This window comes from Lepidothrix coronata, unplaced genomic scaffold, assembly GCF_001604755.1.
Source record: "Lepidothrix coronata isolate B3197 unplaced genomic scaffold, Lepidothrix_coronata-1.0 Scaffold54, whole genome shotgun sequence".
In the NCBI taxonomy this organism is placed as follows: Eukaryota; Metazoa; Chordata; class Aves; order Passeriformes; family Pipridae; genus Lepidothrix; species Lepidothrix coronata.
Genome location: NW_016690234.1, coordinates 2,552,340 through 2,574,301, shown reverse-complemented (window position 1 = coordinate 2,574,301; position 21,962 = coordinate 2,552,340). Strand labels below are relative to the sequence as shown.

Below are 21,962 nucleotides of genomic sequence, written 5' to 3'. Positions count from 1 at the left end.
GGCGGCGCGGTGGAAAAGGCCCTTCGTACTACTTTTCTTGGCGGAAGCATCCGCGGGACTGGTTTGACTAGGCGCGGTGCGTCTGCACCGTGGCAGTCCCTGATGACGTCACGCGAGGGGCGGTCCCGGCGGCGCGCGCTCCCGGCGGCGGGGCCGGGCGGGTCCCGCCGCCCGCGCCCGGGGTTCCGGGGGGCTCCGGGACCGCTCCCCGCCCCCCCGCGATCTCGCCCTGTCGAAGCGTCCGTCGGCGGCGGGAGGAGCGAGGCGCCTCAGGAAAGGGGTGTACAGCAGCCCCCGCCCCGAGCAGTTCTTCTGTCCGCCCTTCCAGGACCTTTTGTCACCTCAGCGATCACCGAATGCCGAGAAACTGCCCTCCGCGGGGCTCCGGCCAGCAGCGCGGGCCCTGCGGGACACTACGGGGGTGCGAGAAAGGGAGCGGGGCCCTTCAGACCGCAGGCTCCCGCAGGTGAGCCGGGCTGCGCCGCCGCGGGGCCCGCGTTCCCGCCCAGCCAAGGAGGGTCCGCGTGGGGCGCGGGACCGACAGACCCCACACGGCGCTGCAGCCGGGCCGGCCCCGGGCCTACGCGGCCCGTTGCCACGGCAACGGCGCTGCTGCTGTCCCGTGACGTCATCCGTGCGCGGCGGCGGCAGAACTCCCGCCGACGGATGAGGCACTTCCTGTGCGCCGGGCGCGTCATCGCGGCGTGGCGCGTCATCGCTGCGCGCCGCGGGTGGGGAGGAGCCGGTGTGGGCACCGGGCGGGCCCGCGGGGCCGGACCGGGCCATGGCGGGTGAGCCGCGGGCACCGAGCGGGCACCGGGCGGGTCCGCGGGGCCGGGCTGGGCCATGACGGGTGAGCCGCGGGCATTGGGCGGGCACCAGGCGGGTCCGCGGGGCGCAGCGCGGCCGGGGCTCTGGGGCCGGGGATGGGGCGGCGACCGGGCTCGGGCGTCTCTCGTGCCCGGGGTGCCGGCCCTGGGCCGGGGGCCGCCGCCGTGCCTGTGTGTGGGACTCACGGCTCCCTCTGTTCCTGGCGCAGGTGAGGCGGCGGCGGGCGGCGCGGATCCGGGAGCCCGCGCGGGGCAGCCCCAGCGGGTGCCCCCATGAAGGAGCGCGGCGGCCAGGGCAGCCGGGACAGCGCGGGGCGCCATGAGAGCGGGCCACGAGCGGAGCCAGGAGTGCCTCCCGCCAAAGAAACGGGACCTTCCCGCCGCCAGCGCCGGCACCGAGGCGGGACGGGCGGGGGGCCCCCAGGGCTCGGGCGAGGGCCCGGAGTGGGCCCGAACGGCCGGACCGGGTCCTGCCGCCCCCCGCTATGGCCCCGGCGAAGCCCCCGAGGCGGCAGCGGGGCTTACGGTGGACCAGTACGGGATGCTCTACAAAGTGGCAGCACCACCTGCCACCTTCTCCCCCACGGGCCTGCACCCCGTGGTGAACGTGAGCCCCCTGTCCCCCGCCTTCAACGTGAGCTCGCCCATCATTCAGCACCCGGGGGTGCCCTTCCCCCCCATCCACTACGCGCAGATCCCTCCGGCCTCCCTGCAGCTCATCGGGTCCCACTACACAGTGCCCTATGCCGTCCCTCCTGCCTTCCTGCCTAGTCCTCTCCTGTCTCCTTCCACCAACCTCGCTGCCCCCCACGTCCCCCACTTTGTGCCATATGCCTCCCTGTTCGCGGAAGAAGCTGCTCCTTCCCCCCAGACTACCTCTCCCACCCACAGCTTCAACAAATCCGCCTCTGCAGCCTCTCCTGGGCAGGTGCAGCACCACTCTGTGCCCCAGCTGGACATGGCCCCGGGCAGGATTCCTGTTTATTATCAGATGTCCCGCCTCCCACCAGGGTATGCGGCCTATGAGGCACCTGCAGCAGGCGGGAGCCCAGTGTCTCCTCAGCAGGACAGTCAGCTGAGCTCAGAGGTGGCTGCAGCCAACGGTGGGCAGAGGCCCCTGGAGCAAAGCATGGCCAGGAGGCCCAGCGAGGCCGTGGACTCTGCCAGCAGTGCAGCTGAGGACTGTCAGCCCCCGGGGGCTGCAGCAGGAGGTGTGGGTGACGGACAGTTCCTTCCAGGTTACCAGATGCTGGGAAGAGAGATCTCTGTGCCAGCTCACAGGAGCACCCCAGACACTGATCTGGAGGTTCAGAGGGTGGTGGGAGTGCTGGCATCTCAGGATTATCATGTTCTGGCAGCCCAGAGGAAAGATGATCCGAGCCCTTTGAACCTTTGCCATAATATCCCTGATGGGCAGGAAGACATGCTGAGAAACACCATGGATAGGGCTGGGAACAGCCAGTCCCAGAGCCCATGTGGAATGTCCCCCGAGGAGGCTGTTAGACAGAGACAGTTAACCAAAGGAATGGTGGTAGCCAACGGCAAGCCAGTCCTTGTTCCCATTGGGTCTGAGCCCATCAGGTCTTCCACTTCGGAAGCCCTGGTGAGGCAGAGCCCAGATGCACAGGCTCGAGGAAGCATGCTGGAAAAGGAGCTGGCCCAGCTGCAGCCACCCAGCTCCTCCCAGCTGCCCTCTCACTTCATGAAAGGAGCCATCATCCAGCTGGCAACAGGAGAGCTGAAGCGGGTGGAGGACCTGCAGACTCAAGATTTTGTTCGCAGTGCGGAGGTGAGCGGGGGCCTGAAGATCGACTCCAGCACTGTGGTGGATATTCAGGAAAGCCAGTGGCCTGGGCTTGTCACACTGCATTTTGTGGTTGGGGAGCAACAAAGTAAAGTGAGCATTGATGTGCCCCCGGAGCATCCCTTCTTTGTGTATGGCCAGGGCTGGTCCTCCTGCAGCCCGGGGCGGACTGCTCAGCTCTTTGCTTTGCCCTGTCACAGGCTGCAAGTGGGGGATGTCTGCATATCAATCAGTTTACAGAGCATGAATGGCAACTCTGCTTCTCAGGCCAACTCCCCTCTCACAGATCAGCTGGGATCTGCCAGGGAGAGATCGGAACGAACAGCTCAGGGGCTCCGAGAGCCACCTGACAGAGCTGCTGAAAGGAAGAGCCACACGGACAGGGACAGCGCGGCCCAGAGCGCTCGCGCAGAGCCCTCTCAGCCTGAGGCTGGCACTCAGCACAGCTGGGCAGCCCCAGGCTTCCAAAGATACAGCGTGCAGGCAGAGGAGCCTCGGCCCTCCCTGCTCCGTCCCTCTTTCATTCCCCAGGAGGTGAAGCTGTCTATTGAAGGGCGTTCGAATGCAGGGAAGTGATCCCGTGGAGGTGTGAGCTGGGGCAGTCCCGGCAGGTGAGCCTCCCCCTCAGGTGGAGGAATTGCACAGACTCTGACAGGTTCACCAGCAAGGCTGCTCTCTGCCCTGCAGGACTGGCTCTATTCCAGTTCCGTGGCTGACTCTTGGGGAGTCAGGAGGGCTCCAGTGCCTCAGGGAGCAGCGACAGGCTTAGCTGGGGTGGGGAGCACGGACGTGCTCATGAGCATGCAATGAGAGCATTCCAGAGGCTGGAGGCTGGGGCTTTCTCCCACCTCCAGGGATAACTGACTCCCTGCAGGGCAGGGGCTGAGCATTCAGGACAGGTGGGGAAATGAGGAGGGCAGACACGGCTTAAGGTAGCAGATAAAATTGCTGAAGATTTTATTCCTCCTTTCTCATGATGGGGAGAGACGGGTCCCCACTGGAGTCTGGGGGCTCTACTCCCAGTATCCCCTTTCTTCACACATGCACTTTAAAAGGACCGTTCACTGACGGAGCTCTCGAGGGCAGGACGGAGGTGCTTCTCTGGTGGTTCTGATTAATGTCTCTTCCACTGAATCCAACTGCTCTTTCTTCTTGCAAAGAATGTACAGATTTGAATGATTCACAGAAATTCAAGAGGAAGGACCAAAAGGATGGGTTTGGGTGTAGGTGAATAGGGAACTTGACCACTTGGGATGGGACACAAGTTGAGCTGGGAGACATTTAGTTTCCTGCTATAAAATACATTTAATTGTTTGCCACCAAATCAAATCTTTCTTCCCATGTTAGTAACTTTAAAAAAAATCCTGGGCTTATAAATTTGCAGAGTCTTTGCCTAGGAATGAATGGGGTTGGGGTTTTTTGTCTGGTTGGATTTGGGGGTTTGGTATTTTGTTAGTTTGTATTTTTTTAAAGCTGGATTAAAATATATTCAGCATTCTCCAGGAAAGGATGAAAACATCCTTTTTCTGTGAGAAGACCGAGGCTATTTTGTAATTAACTCAGAAAAAAAAACATTCTGGATGGCTAATTCTTCCCTGCAGGCAGTTTCCTGAATAAGCTCTGGACAAGAGACAAGTGTTTGTGCATGTGCAGGCAAGGTACAAAGTTTCTGAAAAGTACAGTTCATTAATGTAGGGGCTCTAAAAATATCACAGCATCACAGGGCATTTTGGGGTGGTTTTGTTAGTTTTTCTGATGCTTCACTTCGGAGTTCCTCTGTAGAACAATAAGGTAAAATCAAGACTAGTCTCTTTCATGGTGGGACTTAATACAACTGTGTATGAATACCTCATTGTGGTGATAACACTCTATTGAGTGAAGGCTCCTGTAGTTACACTAATCTGTTCTCTCTGAATGGTGTATTATGACACCAGCTACAACTGCTCAGCCAGGATAAAGAATGGTCACTGTTCTGGGGAGGAAAGTTTTCACTGACTTAACCTGGGTTAAGTATTCCTTGTGTTCAGGTGCCCATCTCTGTGCTAGGACCAGGCTTTGGAGAGGGCTTTTCTCAGTGTGCAGAGCCCTTATGTGCAGCATGCTGTTTCTGTCTCACTGCTCTCATCTTCCTGAAGTTTCTGTCAGGTGTGCCTGACTTCTGGGGCACTGCTCCTCTCTGTCACAGAATGGTGTGTGTCAGCACCTCTCCTTGAAGCGGTGCTGCCTGAGGGCTCTTCTGCACTCTCTAGGAGTGTGTCCTGTAACTGGTTGGCTTCTGCTGTGTGATGGGCAGGTGCTCTGCCTGGGTATCAGGCAAGTTAGAGAGTCTCCAGAATGTCCCTTCCATCCCCATCCTGTTTTCCTAGCACATTGCTAGCCATTTCTGTTGCCTTTGAAATACCTGCACCTGGACAGACTCTTTTCAGGCCTTAGGTGAGATGTGCTAATCATGCCTTCAGTGTCTGTGCCTCACGGGGCTCTCCAGAATGAGGGTGCTGCCTGTATCATGTGTAGCTGCTCCCAAATGACACACTACTTCTGATCTCATCAGCTGTATTTGAGATGTGTGAAGTCACGGTGATGCTGTCAGGTGAAGATTCTGCTTCCTCAGGTGCAGCATCTGCGGGAACAGACGCTGTTTTCACAGCCCTGTTTGTCAGTGAAGTGTCCCCCCTGGGCCCCCCCATCACCCGGGGGTGTCACAGCTCCTGTTCACTGGACTCTCCTACGCAAAGACCTCGATTAATGTTGGTAATCAGTACGTAATGCTCAGGATACCCGAGGTGTCTGTGGCCAGAGGCTGGAGACAGAGGAGCCCAGGTTCTCGTGCGTGTTCTTTGCTCGGTGCATGCAGAGGAACTGAGAGCTGTGAAAGCTGAGGAAGGGATCTCACATACGTGTGGCGTGTGAATGTAGAGGGGTTGGCCACACCACAGAGGGAATGTCTGAGCAGCTGAGGGTGCAGAGCCCCTCACATGTGTGAACACAGGAGTCTGTCTGAGTGAGGATTTGGAGAGTCTGCCTTATCCCCTGTGTGTTACTGTGACTCCTCTCCGATCTCAGCCACACTGTGCCGGGGTCTGAATGGGCAGCACAGATGACTGAGGCAAGATGCTGTGTGGCTAAAACAGCTTTGTACTGTAGGCAGCTGAAGGGCTGTGAAGGTGCTCACCCTCATTGTTTACCTGGCTGCTGACCTGGACTTTGGCTTGCTGCACCTCTGTTGAGTGCAGTCCTGAGCTCTGTGGAACAGGCCAGGGTGAACTGGACCTCAGTCCTTCTTCCCAGACTCCCTGTCACTCCCACTGTTGTGCATATTTCAGCTGCCAGCTCCCCCCTGGAAGCAGTGCTTTCAGGCACAGCTCAAGGCAGGGCACTGAGATGAAGAATCTGTGCATCTGGCTGCTTGCCCCAAACGGTGGGCAGGAGTGGACCACTGGAGGTCCTTCAGCCCAGTTCAGCAGTACTGGTATCACTGGAACTTGTCCTTACAGGGCTGGGCTGTGTGGCTCAGCACTGCAATGGTGGTTGTGCTGAGCATTGAGACTCTCCTGGGACAGGGAGTGTGTGAGATAGGCTCTGCTGCAGGCAGAAAGGCTGTGAATGAGCCCGTGGAGCACATTCTTTTATTTCTTGGGTTTACAGGGAAAAGAGGAGATAAAGCCAGGAAAACATTGTGGAGTGGGATGGTTACCTGGGCTTTTCTGCTGGCAGAGATGTGACAGACTTCAGAGAAATATGTTCCTATTGTGGAGGAGAGCTGTGGTCTGTCCTGCCTGGAGGAGGAGAAGGCCTTCTGGCCCTGGTCTTACCCAGCTCACACTCTGTAACAGGAGTCTGTGGGATGCAATACTGAGTGTTCTGTAGCCATCTGTCCCATCCCATGGAACATTCCTCGAGTCAGCTGCCCAGCGGAGCCAGGCCTGTCATTCACAGCAGAGAGTGCTCATGCCTACGACTATGCAGAGGAAGCTCTGTCTGGAAGGGAGGAAGCTGCAGAGGGCCCCCTCTGCCTTCCCCTTCCAGCCACCGAGCAGGTATAATGCACTTTTCACATTAAGTGTCCCTGTCCCCACCCCCACACTTGAAGTCACTTTGCCCCATAGAGAACTAACAATCCTTGTTACTCAGAAAATATTGTAAAAGAAACTACAGCAGCTGGAGTAGCCCAAATGGTAGTTCCTGCCCGCAGCAGCACACGTGCCTTTCCCCAGCATCACTCACAACTGCTCCTTGTCTTTCAGGCTGTCCTAGGGCCTGACACTTTGCAGAAGCTGCTACGATGGCCACAAATGTACATTCTGTACAGTTTGGCCCAGGGTGTTCCATGTATGGCTTAAAAGGTTGATGGTCCAGGCCCTTGCATGGCCTTCACACCTGTCTGTGGAGGACAGGATTGCCCCTAAGGTCCTTCCAGGCTGCTGCTGCCAACGTGCCCCTGCACACTCGAGTTTTCGGCTTTCATGGCACCTTAGCGCCGGGGAGGGTCTGCCCAGAGACAGACAGACAGACACAGGGGGGCTGGCTGGGCTGCCCTGAGGCAGGGAGGTGTTTGTAGATAAGTGCTGACCCCTCACTATAACCCCAGTATATGGCTGTATTAACATGTAACCAACGCAGTGTATCTAAAGCCTTAGAACTAGTCAGGTGCTCCCCTCCGACCTTGTCCCTGCCCCTTTCCTCCTACCTGATCTTTAACAAAGCATTAATAATTCTAAGGATAATCTCTATTTTGTTGTGCTTTTTTTGTAACTGTTTTAAATAAATCAATTTGTACTGTATATTTGTACTTTTGGTGAGATCCTTTTTCCTGTTTTACCATTTTAAGTCTGTACTTGGCTACACACAGATTGTATTTTTATTGTTAATGCTCTTATGAATATTGCATTTAACTTGTTGACTCTGTAAACACAGTATATATCTATATATATATATATCTATATATAAACCAATAGCTTTTCCTTTGGTGTTTGAGACTTTTTGCTCGTCTGTAGCATCAGTGATCATCAAGATGTGGCTTCTCTGGTCTTACACAGTGATCTGGAGACTCATGACAAGGGCAAGGTACAGGTTGTTTGACAGACGGATTATAAGCCATAATTTTTTCAGATACTTTTGTTTTATGTGGTCTCTCTTGAACCCCTTGGCCTAAAGATGCCAGTGATGCTGCAGGGAAAGTTCCAGCTGCAGGTTGCAGAGTGAAAGTACATCTTTGCTGGGCAAGCAAAATACATGAGGTAGAGCAAAAGCAGTATTGCCAAAAGCAAACTGGGTTTGAGTATGAAAATGAACAGAGGTAAGGATAAAAGTGAGAGATCAAAGAACAAAGCAGGAGATGAACAAAGGAACATGGAACTGAACAGCTCCTTTTCCAGATCTGGTGCCTTTTCCCAAAGTGAGAGAGACAGGGATGGCTCCTGGGTGTCAGTTCTACGTGATGAATTTCATGTTAAAACAGCTTCTGTAGGAGGAAACAAGATGTTGCAGTGGCATGTGGAGGAAACTAGCACTGAAAAGGTTCAGTGCTCTTTCCTAGCAGCGTCCCCAGGGCTGGCACTAAGAGTAGTTCATTATTGCCAGAAAACTGCAACATAAATGCACTTTGAAGGCAACTTTTGTAAGTTTAACTTGGGCTTTAAGGGACTGCAATCAAAAGATTTTCAAACTGAAAAATGAGGGGGAAATAGGGTTCTAAGTAGTCTGGTCAAAAGGTTTTGCTTCTTGTTTTAACTTTACTCTTCTGATCTCAAATAGGAGTCTTGTGGTCTCCATTTCTCTGCAAAGCAGAGAAACAGCCATCAGAGAGAAGACAGTAGCTCCCAGGGTGTTTGAACCAGTCTGTGTGACACAAGACCTTCACTAGAAATGCTATGGAGGTAGTAGGGGTCTTTAGGCTACAAAACACAGAGGTGTGGCACAGTGGCTGATGTTTGGAAATCACAGAGCTACACCACGCATTTTCAGATGCACATTCTTATAGAAACCCAATAACAGAGAGTGTACCGCCTCTTTGCCCCTCATGAGTCCTTCTGTGCCACTGCTTTTTGCCTTTTCCACATTCAAGATGCCTAGATTTAATTTCCATAGTTTAATAGTTGGAACCTTTTCCTATAGGCATAGGCTATGATCACATTTTGCCTCCAGTACATCTGTGCTGCTTTTGCACTGGGAACCTCAGCACTGGACACAGGACTCTAGCTGTGGTCTCACCAGTGCTGAGTAAAGAAGAAAGCAAACCCATCCAGTCCTAGAAACTGACCTGCTGTATTATTTATCATTCAATCACTTGCAGACCTGAAATGTTGTTTAGGTGAAAATTAACTTGTGAGTAAAGCAGCAAACTTGTCTGCTGTTTGCTTTCCTCAGCCAGCCTTTCTTTTACTGTTTTTATGGAGTATCTTACAACAGGAGCTTAGCTTCCTCTTAATTTTTCCATGGCTGCTACTGCAAATAAGCACATAATAATAGTGTTAAGAAAAACGGTGTACACAGCCATTTCCAGCAAGACATCCTCCTTTGTTTCCTTTTTATGGGCACAGACGGCAAAGGATTTATTCCTGGAGGACTTGTGGACTGTCAAAGTCTTCAGCTCCATAATTCATGCTGCAGTAAACAAGATCCCTTTGTAGTGAGGTGGGTTTCACATACAGCAGAACTGCCACAGCCCAGACCCATCTATGGGGCCAGGATCCAAGAACAGGACAAAGCACAAAAGGTAAAGAAGGGGACTAATAAATGTGAACATTAATTTATTTTCCTTCTGTCACAGGCTGTGACTTGGCCCCCAGAGCAGACTGTATACTCAGAATCTGCTCCTACCAGAGCTGCTTTGGCAGACATCTCTCAGCTCTGTTCTCCTCCTGGGTTCAGAGTAGAACCAGAACCACCTGTCAGGGAAGGTCAGAGAGACCCCCAGCAGCCTCCTGAGTGCAGAAGCCTGCTAAGTGCACCTGGGGCAGGCACAGCAGAGGCAGCACCATTCGTGGCTGTGGTTTACTGCAGCGCACTGTTGCTCTGCTCCTCAAAGGTCATTTTGCCCAGCAGCTGGCTCTCCAGCTCCACATTGCTCACTGGTAGCTGGAAAAAGTTCATCTCAGCTGCCAAAGCAGCCATGGCAGAGGGGTCCTGGCCAAACTGTGCCCGGAGCATCATGTCCATTTTCTCCAGGCGCCGCTTGAGCCTCTTGGCCTCGCGCTCCCGGATGAGCCGGGCCTGTCGCTTCTCAGGGGTCTCGTTGGCGCGTTTCAGGCGCATGGCCTCCCGGTCCCGCTGCAGCCGCCGCGCCCGCTGCTCGTCTGTCTCCTGCATGCGCTGCAGCCGCTTGGCTTCCCGGTCCCGCATGCGCCTCACTTCCCGCTCCTCGGGTGTCTCGTTGTCCCGCCGGCTCTTCTTGGCCGTGCGCTCCCGCTCCAGGCGCTGCAGCCGCACCTCCAGGGGCTCGTTCTGCCGCCGCAGGGCCCACTTGCGCATGCTGGGGCTCTGCGCCTCCAGCAGCTTGCGGTACGCGGCGCAGTTGTTGCACACCAGGAGGATGCCCGCGGGGTACACGGGGGTGCGAAAGGCAACGTCCTTCCCCTCGGCTCCAGAGGGGCCCTGGCTCTGCGGCGCTGGCAGCCGATCTGCACTGAGCACATCAGGCAGCTTCTCACTGCAGAGCATAAGGAGCAGAGTCAGAGACTTGGTGCTGTTGGCAGAGTCCCCATCTTAGTTCCCAGGGGCTGCCACAAACAGTGCCCCACTACAGCCCATGGCAGAGGCCTCTGCTAAACCATTTGCCCACAGATGCATCTGAAGTAAAGCACCATCCTATCCGGTGTAGGAAGTGGGTCAGCCCAGAGAGGTATCTGGGTTGGAAGAGCGCAAGAGCAGGAATTAACCAGTGAGCTGCTCCTCCCCTCATCTCTGGATTTCTCCTTTCAGCCCCATTCCATTGGTCAGTGGATAATCTCCCACCAGGCAGGGCACAGAGAAAGAACATTTTGGTCTCTGCCTGTAGCCCTGCTTTGAAAATGATGAACCCACCTGGGCAGTGCAGCCTTATGCTGATGGATTGCTGGGTAAGGGAAGCAGCGTGTTGTTCTCCAGTTACTGGAGACCCCAGTGCTTTCTGCACCCCTCTAGCTCTGCACAGAGCTAAGGAACACCCTTGTAGCACCACAGCCCCTGGAGGTCTTTGCAGGGGATGCAGAGCTGCAGGCAGGAAAGGATCAAGGGAATCTCACTCACTGGGGATGTTTAGCACTGTCCTACAGGCCTTGGTGTGTCCACAGCCACAACTTCTGAGTCATTTAAGGCAACCCACTTAATCTTTAATGTGGTGCTCTAGCCCACTCACCAGCCAGGGAGACCCTGACCTGTTGAAGGTGGCATGACTGGTGAAGCGTGCTCCACACACTGCACAGTTGGACAGCTGGTCCTCCGAGTGGATCAGGAGGTGCCTCCCAAGGGACCCCGGTGAGCTGAGGGCTCTGCCACACACAGGACACAGGTAGCTCTTGGCACTCACCACTGCTGCAGTGTGCTGCAAAACAACCACTCAGATGTTAGTTACACACTGCCCAGCTCCCTGCCCAGTCCAAGGCACGCTCAAACCATTCTGTTCAGCCTCTTGGAATGGGGACCCTTTACCACTAAACCTCTGTCTGACAGCGACTAGACCAAGCTCAAGACATTTGGTGTGTCACAGGTCAAACAAGGAAGAAACCCTTCTACAGCTCCACTCCAGTGCAGGAGAAACAATTAAGGCCAACATACTTGGATCGTAAGACCTGACCCTCGTTTTCAGAAATGCATTTGAGGAGCAGCTGGTGCTGGACAAAGCATGACTGGATTAACAGCAGGCAGGATGCTGGTGAGGAAGCACTTAGATGGAGGCAGCTGGTGCAGGTAAGTGGCCAATTCAGTTCCTTCTGTTACAGACTTTGATATGCTATGAAGAGAGCACTGACAACAAAACCTGAGATTCCACCACAGATTTCCTGCAAAACTGGAACCATGTAGAGGAAGAACAGCTGTTCTCATGGGTAATTACAAGAACTGTAATGAAGTAAAAAATAAATGAGTTGTTAGGAGGAAGGTTTCTTATCTCACTGAATGATGTAAAAATTGCTTCCGCTTAATCTGAAGGAACTGCCTGGTTTCAGCCTGCAATACTTGCAGAGACTGCCATGGGATTTGTGTTTTTCAGATCTGCAGACTGGTGCCTTGCTAATTCTTTCCCCGGGACACCCTCTGGACACAGTTTACTGCTGTAAAGTTCAGTCACATCCTAGCTAGAAGCTCAGTTCTGTGATTGGAAAGACCAGAACAAAGTTACTCTGTGCTTTGGACTGTTTCTGGACTTAGGCCTTCAGGCCAGAGACATCCCTACCTGGTACACATGAGCAATAAGCTGCTCTCTGCTTCCACACTCCAGCTGGCAGAGGGGGCACTGTGACAGTCCCAGCATGGGGTCAGTGTTCAAACTCTCGGGCACCTACAGAGAGGAACAGCTACTTTGGTGAAAGGCACACAGACCCCCCGCAGCCTCCCACTCTCCCTGAGCTCCTCCCAGAGCTGCTGCAGATCCAGTGCTGTGTGCCCAGTCCCACTGGGGCTGCTTTGGGTTCCTGACATCTGAAACTTCCTTCACGTAGCCTCTGAGCAAAACTCCTGCATCTCAGGGAGAAGAGGCAGAGGCCTCACAGCCTCCACTTGCACCCAGGCTCTTGCCAGCACAGTGGCTCTGGAAGGCAGGGACTGTTCTGTGGCAGTGGGGAAGGGGAAGTCAATCAGAGAAAGGCACCAAAACTGAAGGAAGGGGACACACTCCACAAACATTTTGGCCAGTTCGTGCCTGCTGTCTCATATTTGTGGCAGTCCAAGAGCTCTTCATACCCTTTCCTCCTGCCAGGAGACGTTTGGAGGAGGTGGGAGGGAAAGAAAGATAAAGACCCATGATGGGAGAGGAGGTTTTTAGACAGTACCCTTCCCCTCCCTGGAGGCTACAGTGAGTGCAGAGCCAATACACACTTGCCTCGTTTTCTCTCATCAGTGGGGTTCCAGCCATGGGTCGTTCTGCATTCTCCAATTCCTTCTTCACTTTCACCATTGAGCCATCCTCCTCGGATGTATGGGAAGAAACTTCATCCTGGGTGGTTTCCTCATCATCACTGCCACCTGAAACATGCAGAACAGTTATGCCAAGTGTAAGGACCCTGAGGGCACTCATAGGCCTCAGGGTCTTAACTAATAGGTCTTAACTGTCTTGACCAGCATCATATGGTGACTCTACCCACCCCCTCCCACCATGGGCTTCATTTAAACTCAGTCTGGGGCACTTCAGTCCCTGAGCTGCTCTGCAGAGTCCCTGGGCATGGCCTTTTATCCTGCCTTCCTCAATAATTGCCAAACTGTCAGCTGGACCTGCTGCAGTTCCCTCCCTGCTCTGGTGAGATGGGACTGTGTCCCAGTGGTGAGGGCATTGCCCGGTCTGTGCTGTGCTGGTCCTTGGCTCTGGGCTTGCCTTCTCTCAGGACAAAGTCCTGGACAGGAGCCAAGGGCTGACACAGAAGAGGAGCTGGGTAAGATGGTTCTCAGAGAACCCCCCACACCCCATAGCCTCATGCCTTGTCAGTCTCCCCAGTTCACTACCTTGCCATTACTGGAAGGGGCAGAACTCACTGCTGCTGGAGTCGGGGTCTTGCAGCGGACGGATGGCTGGCCTCTGGTCCCCAAGAGCTCCAGGAAAGTTGTTTTTCATCATGGCTTGGCGGGCTTGCTCCTCCAGCCCTGCAAAGACTTGCTCCCCTGGCAGCCACAAGGACAAAGAGTCAGACCAGTGCTGTTCCATTCTGTTCACCACCATAGCTTGCCAAAAATGCAACAGGCATAGGGCTGCTCACCTGCACTGTGCAGAACCTCTGGAGTCACCTCTTGGAAAGCACTTAGGTCACTTCTCTGCCTACCCTGCCACACCAGCCTCTGGCACCTACTGGTGCAAGTCCAGTGCCTGGGTGTAGAACAGTCTCACTAGGGCAATGTCCAGCATTGGCCTGCCCCCTGCATACACTGTATATGCCACTCCAGCCACAAAAAAACCTGTGAGACCCATATACCTGCCTTAGATAGCCAGGTGGCTTTTGCTGACAAGTTATCCACCAATATCCTACAGCACAGCTCTAGGCTGGGCAAAGCCCCTGGGGACTATGACAGTATCCCAGATCAGGGATACAGATACTGTATAGCTCTTCTAAATCATTAAGTCCTATTCCCTGCTATAACAGGCATCTTGCACAAAAATAGAGCCTCCCTAAGGGTCTGGTACATCACCTGCCCTCCACAGTAATACCAAAACTAGGGGCTGTTCTTGGCATGCTCTGTCACCTCCTTCTGTTCCAGGAGGGATAAGGACAAGCTGTCCTTGTAGAAGGTGTTTGTGCTTGGAGCTGATGTTCTCCTGTGCATACGATGGATGACTTGCTCCACTACCTTGCCTTGCCCAGAAATGGCTCTCGCTAAAGTAGAATCTCAGTGGCACTTCATGTGCTCAAAACAGCAACCCAAGGGAAGGAACCCTGAGAGCTGAGATGCACGTTTAGGATAAAACAGCCTGTTCTGTTGAAAGCACTGACCACTAGTATCTCAGCTCAACAGGAAATGGCAAACACCCTTTAAGAAAGCAGTTATTTGTGCTTCTCTGAAAGAAAACTTTCAGCAATCCCCACTCGAGATAACTTTCGGTTCCAGAGAATAACAATAAAAGGTAACCATTAATTTTCATATTCAAGCAAACAAATTACTTTGTTCCAGGTGTAGTTGTGATTTACCTTTTTCAGTGGATGAGCTGGGAGGCCTGGCAAAGATGCTGAAGTTCCCAGCAGGCTGGCTTTTGGGTTGCATTTATCAACTGATTTTTAAGTGCTTAAGGACCATTCAAAGCACAAATGCAAAAATGCCAAGGAAGATGCAGTGCATTTTTCAAATAAAATCAAAACACAGCTTTCAGAAGAAAATGCTACTTTTTAATACTGGGCCACAGCTGGCACCAGTATAACCAGGGAATTGAATTCTCGAGAGAGCACCAGTCCTGTTACAAGGACAGGCACATTCTCACATGCTGAACTGTTCCAGTCAGTGTTGCTCTGTGTTCCCACTCCCTGCCTTTCCTGGGGCTTACCTCACCATTTTGGCAGGGCTTTAAAAAGCCATAATTTAGAGAAGATTTCAAAGACCTTCAGAAGTTTCACAGAGACTGTGGGAGAAGAGTTTTAGTTCCCAATGTCCCCATGGAGGTTTCCAAAAGCATTTGAAGGCTTTTATCATTCTGTTTAGAAATGTGAGAAAGGTTTCTGTAGAGACAACTTGAGAACACAATCCATGCATGTGAGGAGAGGTGCTGAGAAGCACCCCAAGTCTATTTGTCACTGAAAGCAACAGGTACTGTCATGACTGCTGTGATACACGTAGCCCCTTCAGAAGCCATTCCAGCACCGAATGGTTTTCATGACCTGGAGTTGTGTTTTTATGCCTGGATCACAGCTTCACGTTGGTAGGACTGAGATACAGACTGTATGAGCAGCAGACACACAGAATCCCAGAGCCTCTCCAAGAAGCAGATACCCACAAACCACCAGGATAAAAGCCCAGAGACCAAAAAAGCATTGCAAGAGAAAGAGAAAGCATGGTGAAATGAGGAAACCTGCAGAACGCAGGACAGATATAAAACTACGGTGGGAGATGTGCTACCTGTGACAGAGTTCCAAAATGGGATTCCCAAACGCCACTGCAGCTCTCGTGGAAGCAGCTGTGTTTGTTTTCTTCCCTTCCAGATTACATTCCCACTGAGCAGCAGCCTGGAGTCCAAAGGCAGGCAGGTTCCTGCTCAGTTACACAAGCCATGCAGACAGTCTGCAGGATTTAAGAGCTAGGATCTCTATCCAGGTGACAGAGGAGGGAATTCCTCCCATCAGGAACACTGGCATCAGTCACAGTAACCAAGAGTAATCGTGTGTGCCAGGGGCACAACACCCCCAGAGCCCAGTGAGCATTGACTCAGCACAGTGCAGAGAACAGCCAGCTTACAGCCAGCAATGCAACCTGTTAACCAAACCCGTGCCGTTAGCAGGGACACCCTGTGCATCCTCCACAGCCTGAATCCAAAAACATCACGGGATTGGGAAACTCAAACATGTAAAAATGCTGTCTTCAGCTTGTACAGAATTTCTTATGTGTTATAATAATAGCGCCCAAAATGACTTAGCAAAGAGTGTCCTGTTCACCTACTGATGAACTAAATCCTACTTTGATGAAGCCTTAGCACTTTAACATTTGATAAGTACAGGATTGTGCTTTTGTTGTTTCTGCACACACATGCTCCCATATAGCCACTTACATCCCTCCCTCCACCCCGCTTTGGGTTCACTTCCATTCATTTGGAAGGGGAGTAAGACAGGCAACAGCTTTAGCATCACTGCCATAAATAAAGGATGTTATGCTCAATAGTGAATTCACAGACTCTTCTCCAGAAGTTTCTTTATTAAATACAAAAAGGGCTGCAGGCTGACCACAACACCAAAACAAGTCACTGAAGTTGCTTACAAGCAGCTAGAGATGAGAGATCACACAAATGCCTCTGCTTTGTATTCCATTCTCCTCTCCATACTCCTGTGAATGAGTGGGATACCAGGTGAGCAGCGGTGGAGGTAGGGGACAGCCCTGTGGTACTGAGCAACAGAGATAGGCATGACTGTTAGGGTCTGCTGGGTTATCAGCCCTGAGCCCTTCCCTTCTCCAACTGTATGAATGTAGGATAACTCTCAGGTGTTCTGGAAAATAAACACACAAACAAACAACTCCCACCCCAAAATCCACAAAACAAAATCCAAAGGAACTGCATCATTCCCCTGCCTTCTTTCCTAAACAGAAAGGTCTCTCAGAGATTAGTCACTTTATTCCCCCTCGTACACCAATTTAAAGTCCCTGTTCGTGTAGGTCTTCTCTGTGTTCCTGGACCTGAAATTTGCAAGTCTTTCCACCACTGTGGATCTATTCCACCTGCCCCATGGCTATTCTGGGTTGTCCACACTGCTGTAGTGGTTACTGAAATGAAAAACAACACAATTGAAAGGGTTAACAATGGCAGCCCACGGAGCCCTTCAGAACCAAGGGTTTTGATGCAAGTAACATTTCTGCTTGGTTGAGAATGCTGGGTGCTATTTCTTGCAAGATACTCCCTCTTCAAACTGGGAATATTATAGACAGCAGAATCCAAGGAGCACAGAATATGCGTGTGTCAGAGAGAGAGGGAAGCAAATAGAAGATTAATGGGATATTAGGACCATGATAAATAGAGCTTGGAAGCAGGAATTAATCTGACTAACAGAAGCTGTTCTCCAGAGTTCTAAAATAAGCATCAGTTGCAGAGGGCACAAGCAATAGAAAGCAAAGCAGCTCATGGATGGCAGGGAGAGAGAAGCGCACGCTAACCCCTGCAGCAAATTTTGGCAAGTGCAAAGACAGCAAGTGGTCCACGACTGATGGGGTGACAGTGCAGCAACAGATGGGCTTCAATGGAAGAGCAGATGAATTGCTTAGAGAGTTTTTATACTTTTCTACTTCAGACTCTGGGAGACAATAAAGACCAAATTGAATCAATTAAGGTTACTCCACAGAAACAACTTAACTGTATTGTATTTTTCAGTAAATATATTCCACTGTTACTGTTCTCTTCTTTAGCACTTTGTCAGGTGTGTTTTTCATGCACCACATGGCAAAACAAAATTAAATTATCAAGAGCCAATTACATGCTGCAGGGGAAATGACTACAATTAAAACTGCAGCACTGGCCACCATGCACAATGAGACTTTTGTGATAATAGTAATTTTTATAATTGTTTTACCATTGCTTCAGTATTACTTTGAATTTCCTTACACATCAACTTCCATTTAAAACTCTTTTGACTTGTAACACAATCTCCTAGCCGGTCACTCTGCATGCCAAACAAAACATTTCTGTGCTAAGTGAGGACAGCAAACCATGTTGTTGTGAGAGCAAGGTGAAATGAGGGCCATGCCAAGCCTGGAAAGTAAGCCTGGAAAGAGGAAGCACCAAGCAAGCCAGGGAGAGGAGATCTGCAGCTGTCGCTTGCCCTGGTGAGTCCAAGAAGAGAACATGGAGTAGCCATGCAAGGAAGAAGTAGGCACCATCCTCCCATTAAATTTGTCCAGTCAGATATTCACAGTTGTATTTATGCAAATCCAAAAAGCACTTCCCCAGCCCCAGAGCCTGCCAAATCAGACCCCAGCTGCAGACAACTGTGTAAAAAGCTGCATACCTGCTGTCCCTTTCATTCCTCTCCTCCCAACCACTGCAGTCCCTGTGAAGAAGTCCCAGTAACGTGTCTGCTATGTCTCAGCCTGACTCCTCATTCTGCTGGCTCACCCCGTTCTTGGAGCCGATGCTCTCTCCGATTATCCTCGTCAGGGCACTGCACGGCATTTCTGGGCCCTCCAGACACACAGCAGGCTAGGTAGACAGAGAAGTCCCAACGATTTCGTGGTGTTCATCATAAGACAGACAAGATTTTCCATCCCAAGGTGGAGACATCATCATTGACATGTTTCTGGTATCTTTCGGTCCCTTTATTTTCTTGTAGTCCTACTTGCTGGTCCTGATGGCTCCTGCTGAATAGTTGCTCTGTGGCAACGTACTGCATGTAAAGGAGGTGAACAGGTCCCAGAATTCCTCTCCATGGCATACCTGACGCCATAACCTCAACCTCATGCCCACTGGTAGAGTGTCTGTCAGGCAGCTTCCCCCAAGACCAAGACTGGAGGTACAATCACTTGTATTGCAGACAGAAGAGCAATGTTCACTGTGAAAACAGTGCACAGCTGAACTCTGTGATATATAGAGTTTTGTATATAATAGTACAAGCTTCTGAAGAACATGACCCTTACACTGTGGAGTGCAGAAAAGCGCCCACCTAAACACCATGGAAGCTGTACCTGCACCATTAGAGCTGCTGTAGCCCTTGGTTTCCACACTCGAGAGAAACCTCAACTCTGCCCACAGGGAGACAGTTTAAGTGCATGCCTGATATAAACCTGAGCTCAATGGCAGCACTAATACCTGGGCACTCTCAGAAGCAAAAGTATGTGGACACAAGGCGTGTTACTGGCATCACAGGACAAAATACAGGACATTCCAAATTTCTCTAAGGAAAACAACTCCAAAGTTATTAATGGAGTATCAGGCAAATCACAACTGTAGTCTGCCCACTGTGGAACCCAGCACCCAGAAGCAGGATTGGAGAGCACAGGGCAGTGCAGATGCCACAAGCCACACCCCAAGACCCTCACGCTGGTCACCAAGGACAGCTCGGTCAGCTCTCCTGAGCTGAGCGGCCGGTACGGCTGCAAGTCCCAGAGAGAGGCAGTTCTTCCCAGTGCACTCACCGAGCGTGCACGGTGCCACGCTCCAGCAGTGTTTCCTCACACAGAGAGCAGCATGCACAGATCCCTGCTGTGTACCCGTGCACGGAGGCAGCACACAGACATGCAAGCCAGCAGCACCAGCAGTGAGGCAGTGTTAGGGCTGCAGCACTCAGCTCTGTCTCATACTCCTGACAGCTACTGCAGCTAGCAATACCCAGGGCCCTCTCAGCAGCCTTGCTCTCATGGGTCTACAGAAATGGAAGTAGAACTTGTTTTCCTTATTCCAGCCCAAATTCCAAGCATGTCTCCAGCCACAAACCCGGGTATGAACAAGGGCATAGCTTCAGGCCCCTCAACGTCCCTCTGCTACCACCAGTCAACCAAAAGCCATACATGTGCAGTTTCCCCTCTGCAGCCAAACCTCCATCCATGTCTCCCAGCTCCACGGACACCTGGCTGTAGCCTGCCCACAAGAAGTGCTGATGTACAGCATCTTCAGCCCTTCCACTGTCAAACAAATGTTCGGGTCTTGGCAAGGTTGGAGAAACAGAGATCTGTCCTACCAGCTGAGCTCAAGAATGATCTGGCAGACAGTATTTGTCTGTCCTGTGAATTACCTGACCACCACCCATTCCCTCACAGGAAAGAGTAAGTGGCTTTATTTAATTATTTAGTAGGAAACTGGGGTACAGTGAGCTTAAGTAACATGCCAAGGCCAGTCAGCTGAGTCTGGTAGGACAAAGATCAAAACCCAAGACTTGCTGGCTTTCAGCCACACGCTCCAACCACCTTGCCTAGAACCTCCTTTGCTACTCAAGCAGGCCAGAGCCCTAAGTCGCATTTCCTAGTATTCCAACTTGCACTTATGACAGTGTGAACACAAAGCCCAGCTACAGGCCCTGCACATACACACCTATCTCTACAGTATTAGTTGTTTGTTCAAGCCTATCCCCATCCTGCCACGCCAGGGCACAGCCAGCTCCCTTGACGCACAGAGCTCAGCTTCTCTTCTTATGCTCCCTAAGACAAAATGTGAGTAACCACTGTTCCCCGCAACCTGTACCTTCCCGTCATTCCCATCCTCCCCTTCTCACTCCACAATCCAGACAGAGGGTCCCACACTACTGTGTAACATCGTACTCACAGTGAACTTTGTTAGGAGTGGTCTGTTTCCGACGGGACATGTTTCCCTGACCTGGGAGCAGAGTGTTCCTCCCGTCAGCAGAGGGCTCACCTGAGAAGAGAAGAGCCTGTCACACACTTCACTGGAACCTTCCGAGTCTCTGGCCAAGCTCAGCTGGTTGTCCCATGGTCACTCTCCACCTTCTGTCTACGAGGCTCGTTCTGCATCAGCACAGCTGGATTTCGTGCCAGCATCCAACACGATCCACAAGCGTTTTACAAGTCACCGTGCATGGGCAGTCCTGTCCAGTTCTCAGGCAAAGGTTTAAGCAATCCTGCCCCCCCCCAAAAAAAAAACCTGAGTGCCCCTTTCAAGAGTGACTGCAACCTCAGTCCCACAACACTTCTACCTCCTGTCCATTCCTGCAGCCTCATCATCGACTGCTTGTCCTCAAACTGACAGAAGAAGGTGGCAATCCCAGCAGTCCCCTCAGACAAAAGGAGGATCCAAATCCTTTCCCACAAGACAGATGGTCACACAGATCCCATCAGCCTCCTCAGAAAGGTGGACACAGAGATCCTGTCAGCCTTTCACTGACACACACCAATTGATGGACACAGGGATCCCATCAGCCTCAGACAGACAGACAAAAGGATCCCGTCAGCCGCCTCAGATGGATAGACACGGGGATCCCGTCAGCCTCCCCAAACAGCAGGACACAGACGGCAGTCCCAGGGCACGGGAGGCGGCAGGAGCAACCGGGCCCGCAAGCGGCCGGACAGACAGACAAAGGGACCCGGCTCCCCTGGCAGTGGTACGGACCGCCAAGGGTCCCGGCCCAGCAGCCCCGACAGACAGACCGGCCCCGGCAGCGGAGGGGCCGCCGCGGGGCCCGTCCCGCCCCTCGGGGGCGGCAGCGCCGGCCCGGCCCGGCCCGGCCCGCCTTACCCGGTCCCGCCGCAGGCGCCGGGAGCCACGGACAGACAAAGGGCAGCGGACAGACGGACGGGCAAGATGGCGGCGCCGCTGGAGCGCGCGGCGCGGGCACGGGCGCGGGCACGGGAGCGACGGCTCGGCACCGGGAGAGCCCGGCACGGGCACGGCACCGGCACACACCGGGAGCCCCAGCCCAGCGCCGTCCTGGCTGTCACCGGCTCGCCCTCAGACCTCAGGTGCCGGTTTTTCATTAGCTGAAGCATCTCACCTGTTTGCCATTGATCCACCCCAGCCCGCGGCTCCCGGCCGCCCGAGGGAGCTCATCTGTGCCTGCGGCGGGGCTCCCCTGCCTCGGCCGCCTCCGCCGACAGCTCACCGGGAGCGCCCGTGCCGTCCCGGTTCACAGGGATCTCGCGTACCCTGCAAGGCCAAAACCCACGGGTTTAATATTAACTCGGACCCACCGCGCGCGTTGTGAACTCGCGCTCCCACCGAGAGCTGAACCGCCCCTCCCCGGAGGCTGGGGGCCGCCTCCCCTCGCAGGCCGCCGAGCGCGGCCGCCGCGGGCCCGCTCTCCGTGGGGCTGCGGCACCGGGCCCAGGACCCGGCTGAACCTCGGCCCGACCCTCCCTTGCAGTGGCGCCAGCGCCGTGCAACCCTCAGAGAACCCCGGCCCCGCTCACCATCCGCAGCCAGGGCACGGCGCGGCAGCCACGGGCGGAACGCCGCACTGCCGGAACCACCGCGCCGGGGGCGGGCACCAGCGGGCGCCTATCGGGCGCGACACTACAGCGCTGCGCACAGGATCCTTCCGCCGAGCCATGTAGTCCCTCTGCGCCCCTCTCCCGGGGCC

At 53.3% G+C, this 21,962-nt stretch overlaps 2 protein-coding genes across 26 annotated transcripts; one reads left to right on the top strand and one right to left on the bottom strand.

Annotated features, from left to right (window-relative positions):
- Positions 1-1,084: 1,084 nt before the first annotated feature.
- Positions 1,085-11,446, top strand: ATXN1L (ataxin 1 like). Of its 5 annotated transcripts, none has more exons than XR_001875028.1 (2): positions 1,085-4,292; positions 6,280-6,355. XR_001875028.1 is itself a non-coding variant. In XM_017816140.1 (2 exons), exon 1 carries the CDS (start codon positions 1,150-1,152, stop codon positions 3,208-3,210), a length of 2,061 nt encoding a protein of 686 aa, XP_017671629.1. In that variant the 5' UTR covers positions 1,085-1,149; the 3' UTR covers positions 3,211-3,245; positions 6,280-6,386. The 5 variants fall into 5 exon arrangements, 4 of the variants coding, with proteins under 4 accessions (XP_017671629.1, XP_017671630.1, XP_017671631.1 ...); XM_017816140.1 differs by having other exon boundaries at positions 1,085-3,245; positions 6,280-6,386; XM_017816141.1 differs by having other exon boundaries at positions 1,092-2,619; positions 6,280-7,595.
- On the bottom strand, positions 9,364-21,889 carry ZNF821 (zinc finger protein 821). 21 transcript variants are annotated; one of them, XM_017816147.1, is made up of 9 exons: positions 21,378-21,402; positions 20,195-20,284; positions 17,949-18,139; positions 16,213-16,713; positions 13,297-15,467; positions 12,650-12,792; positions 12,005-12,109; positions 10,989-11,155; positions 9,364-10,282 (listed from the first exon to the last, which is right to left on the bottom strand). In XM_017816147.1, exons 5-9 carry the CDS (start codon positions 13,478-13,480, stop codon positions 9,628-9,630), a joined length of 1,254 nt encoding a protein of 417 aa, XP_017671636.1. In that variant the 5' UTR covers positions 13,481-15,467; positions 16,213-16,713; positions 17,949-18,139; positions 20,195-20,284; positions 21,378-21,402; the 3' UTR covers positions 9,364-9,627. The 21 variants fall into 21 exon arrangements, 20 of the variants coding, with proteins under 20 accessions (XP_017671636.1, XP_017671639.1, XP_017671640.1 ...); XM_017816150.1 differs by having other exon boundaries at positions 16,213-16,337; XM_017816151.1 differs by having other exon boundaries at positions 18,056-18,139.
- Positions 21,890-21,962: the final 73 nt, after the last annotated feature.

Excerpts from the sequence above, each read along its gene's own strand:
- ZNF821 (XM_017816146.1), bottom strand. The coding sequence starts at position 13,480 with ATGGTGGTGAACAGAATGGAACAGCACTGGTCTGACTCTTTGTCCTTG. Across the intron at positions 12,793-13,296 it reads AGACCCCGACTCCAGCAGCA|GTGGCAGTGATGATGAGGAA; the intron begins GTGAGTTCTGCC and ends TGCATGTTTCAG. Across the intron at positions 10,283-10,988 it reads AGTCATGCCACCTTCAACAG|TGAGAAGCTGCCTGATGTGC; the intron begins GTCAGGGTCTCC and ends TATGCTCTGCAG.
- ATXN1L (XM_017816140.1), top strand. The coding sequence starts at position 1,150 with ATGAGAGCGGGCCACGAGCGGAGCCAGGAGTGCCTCCCGCCAAAGAAA.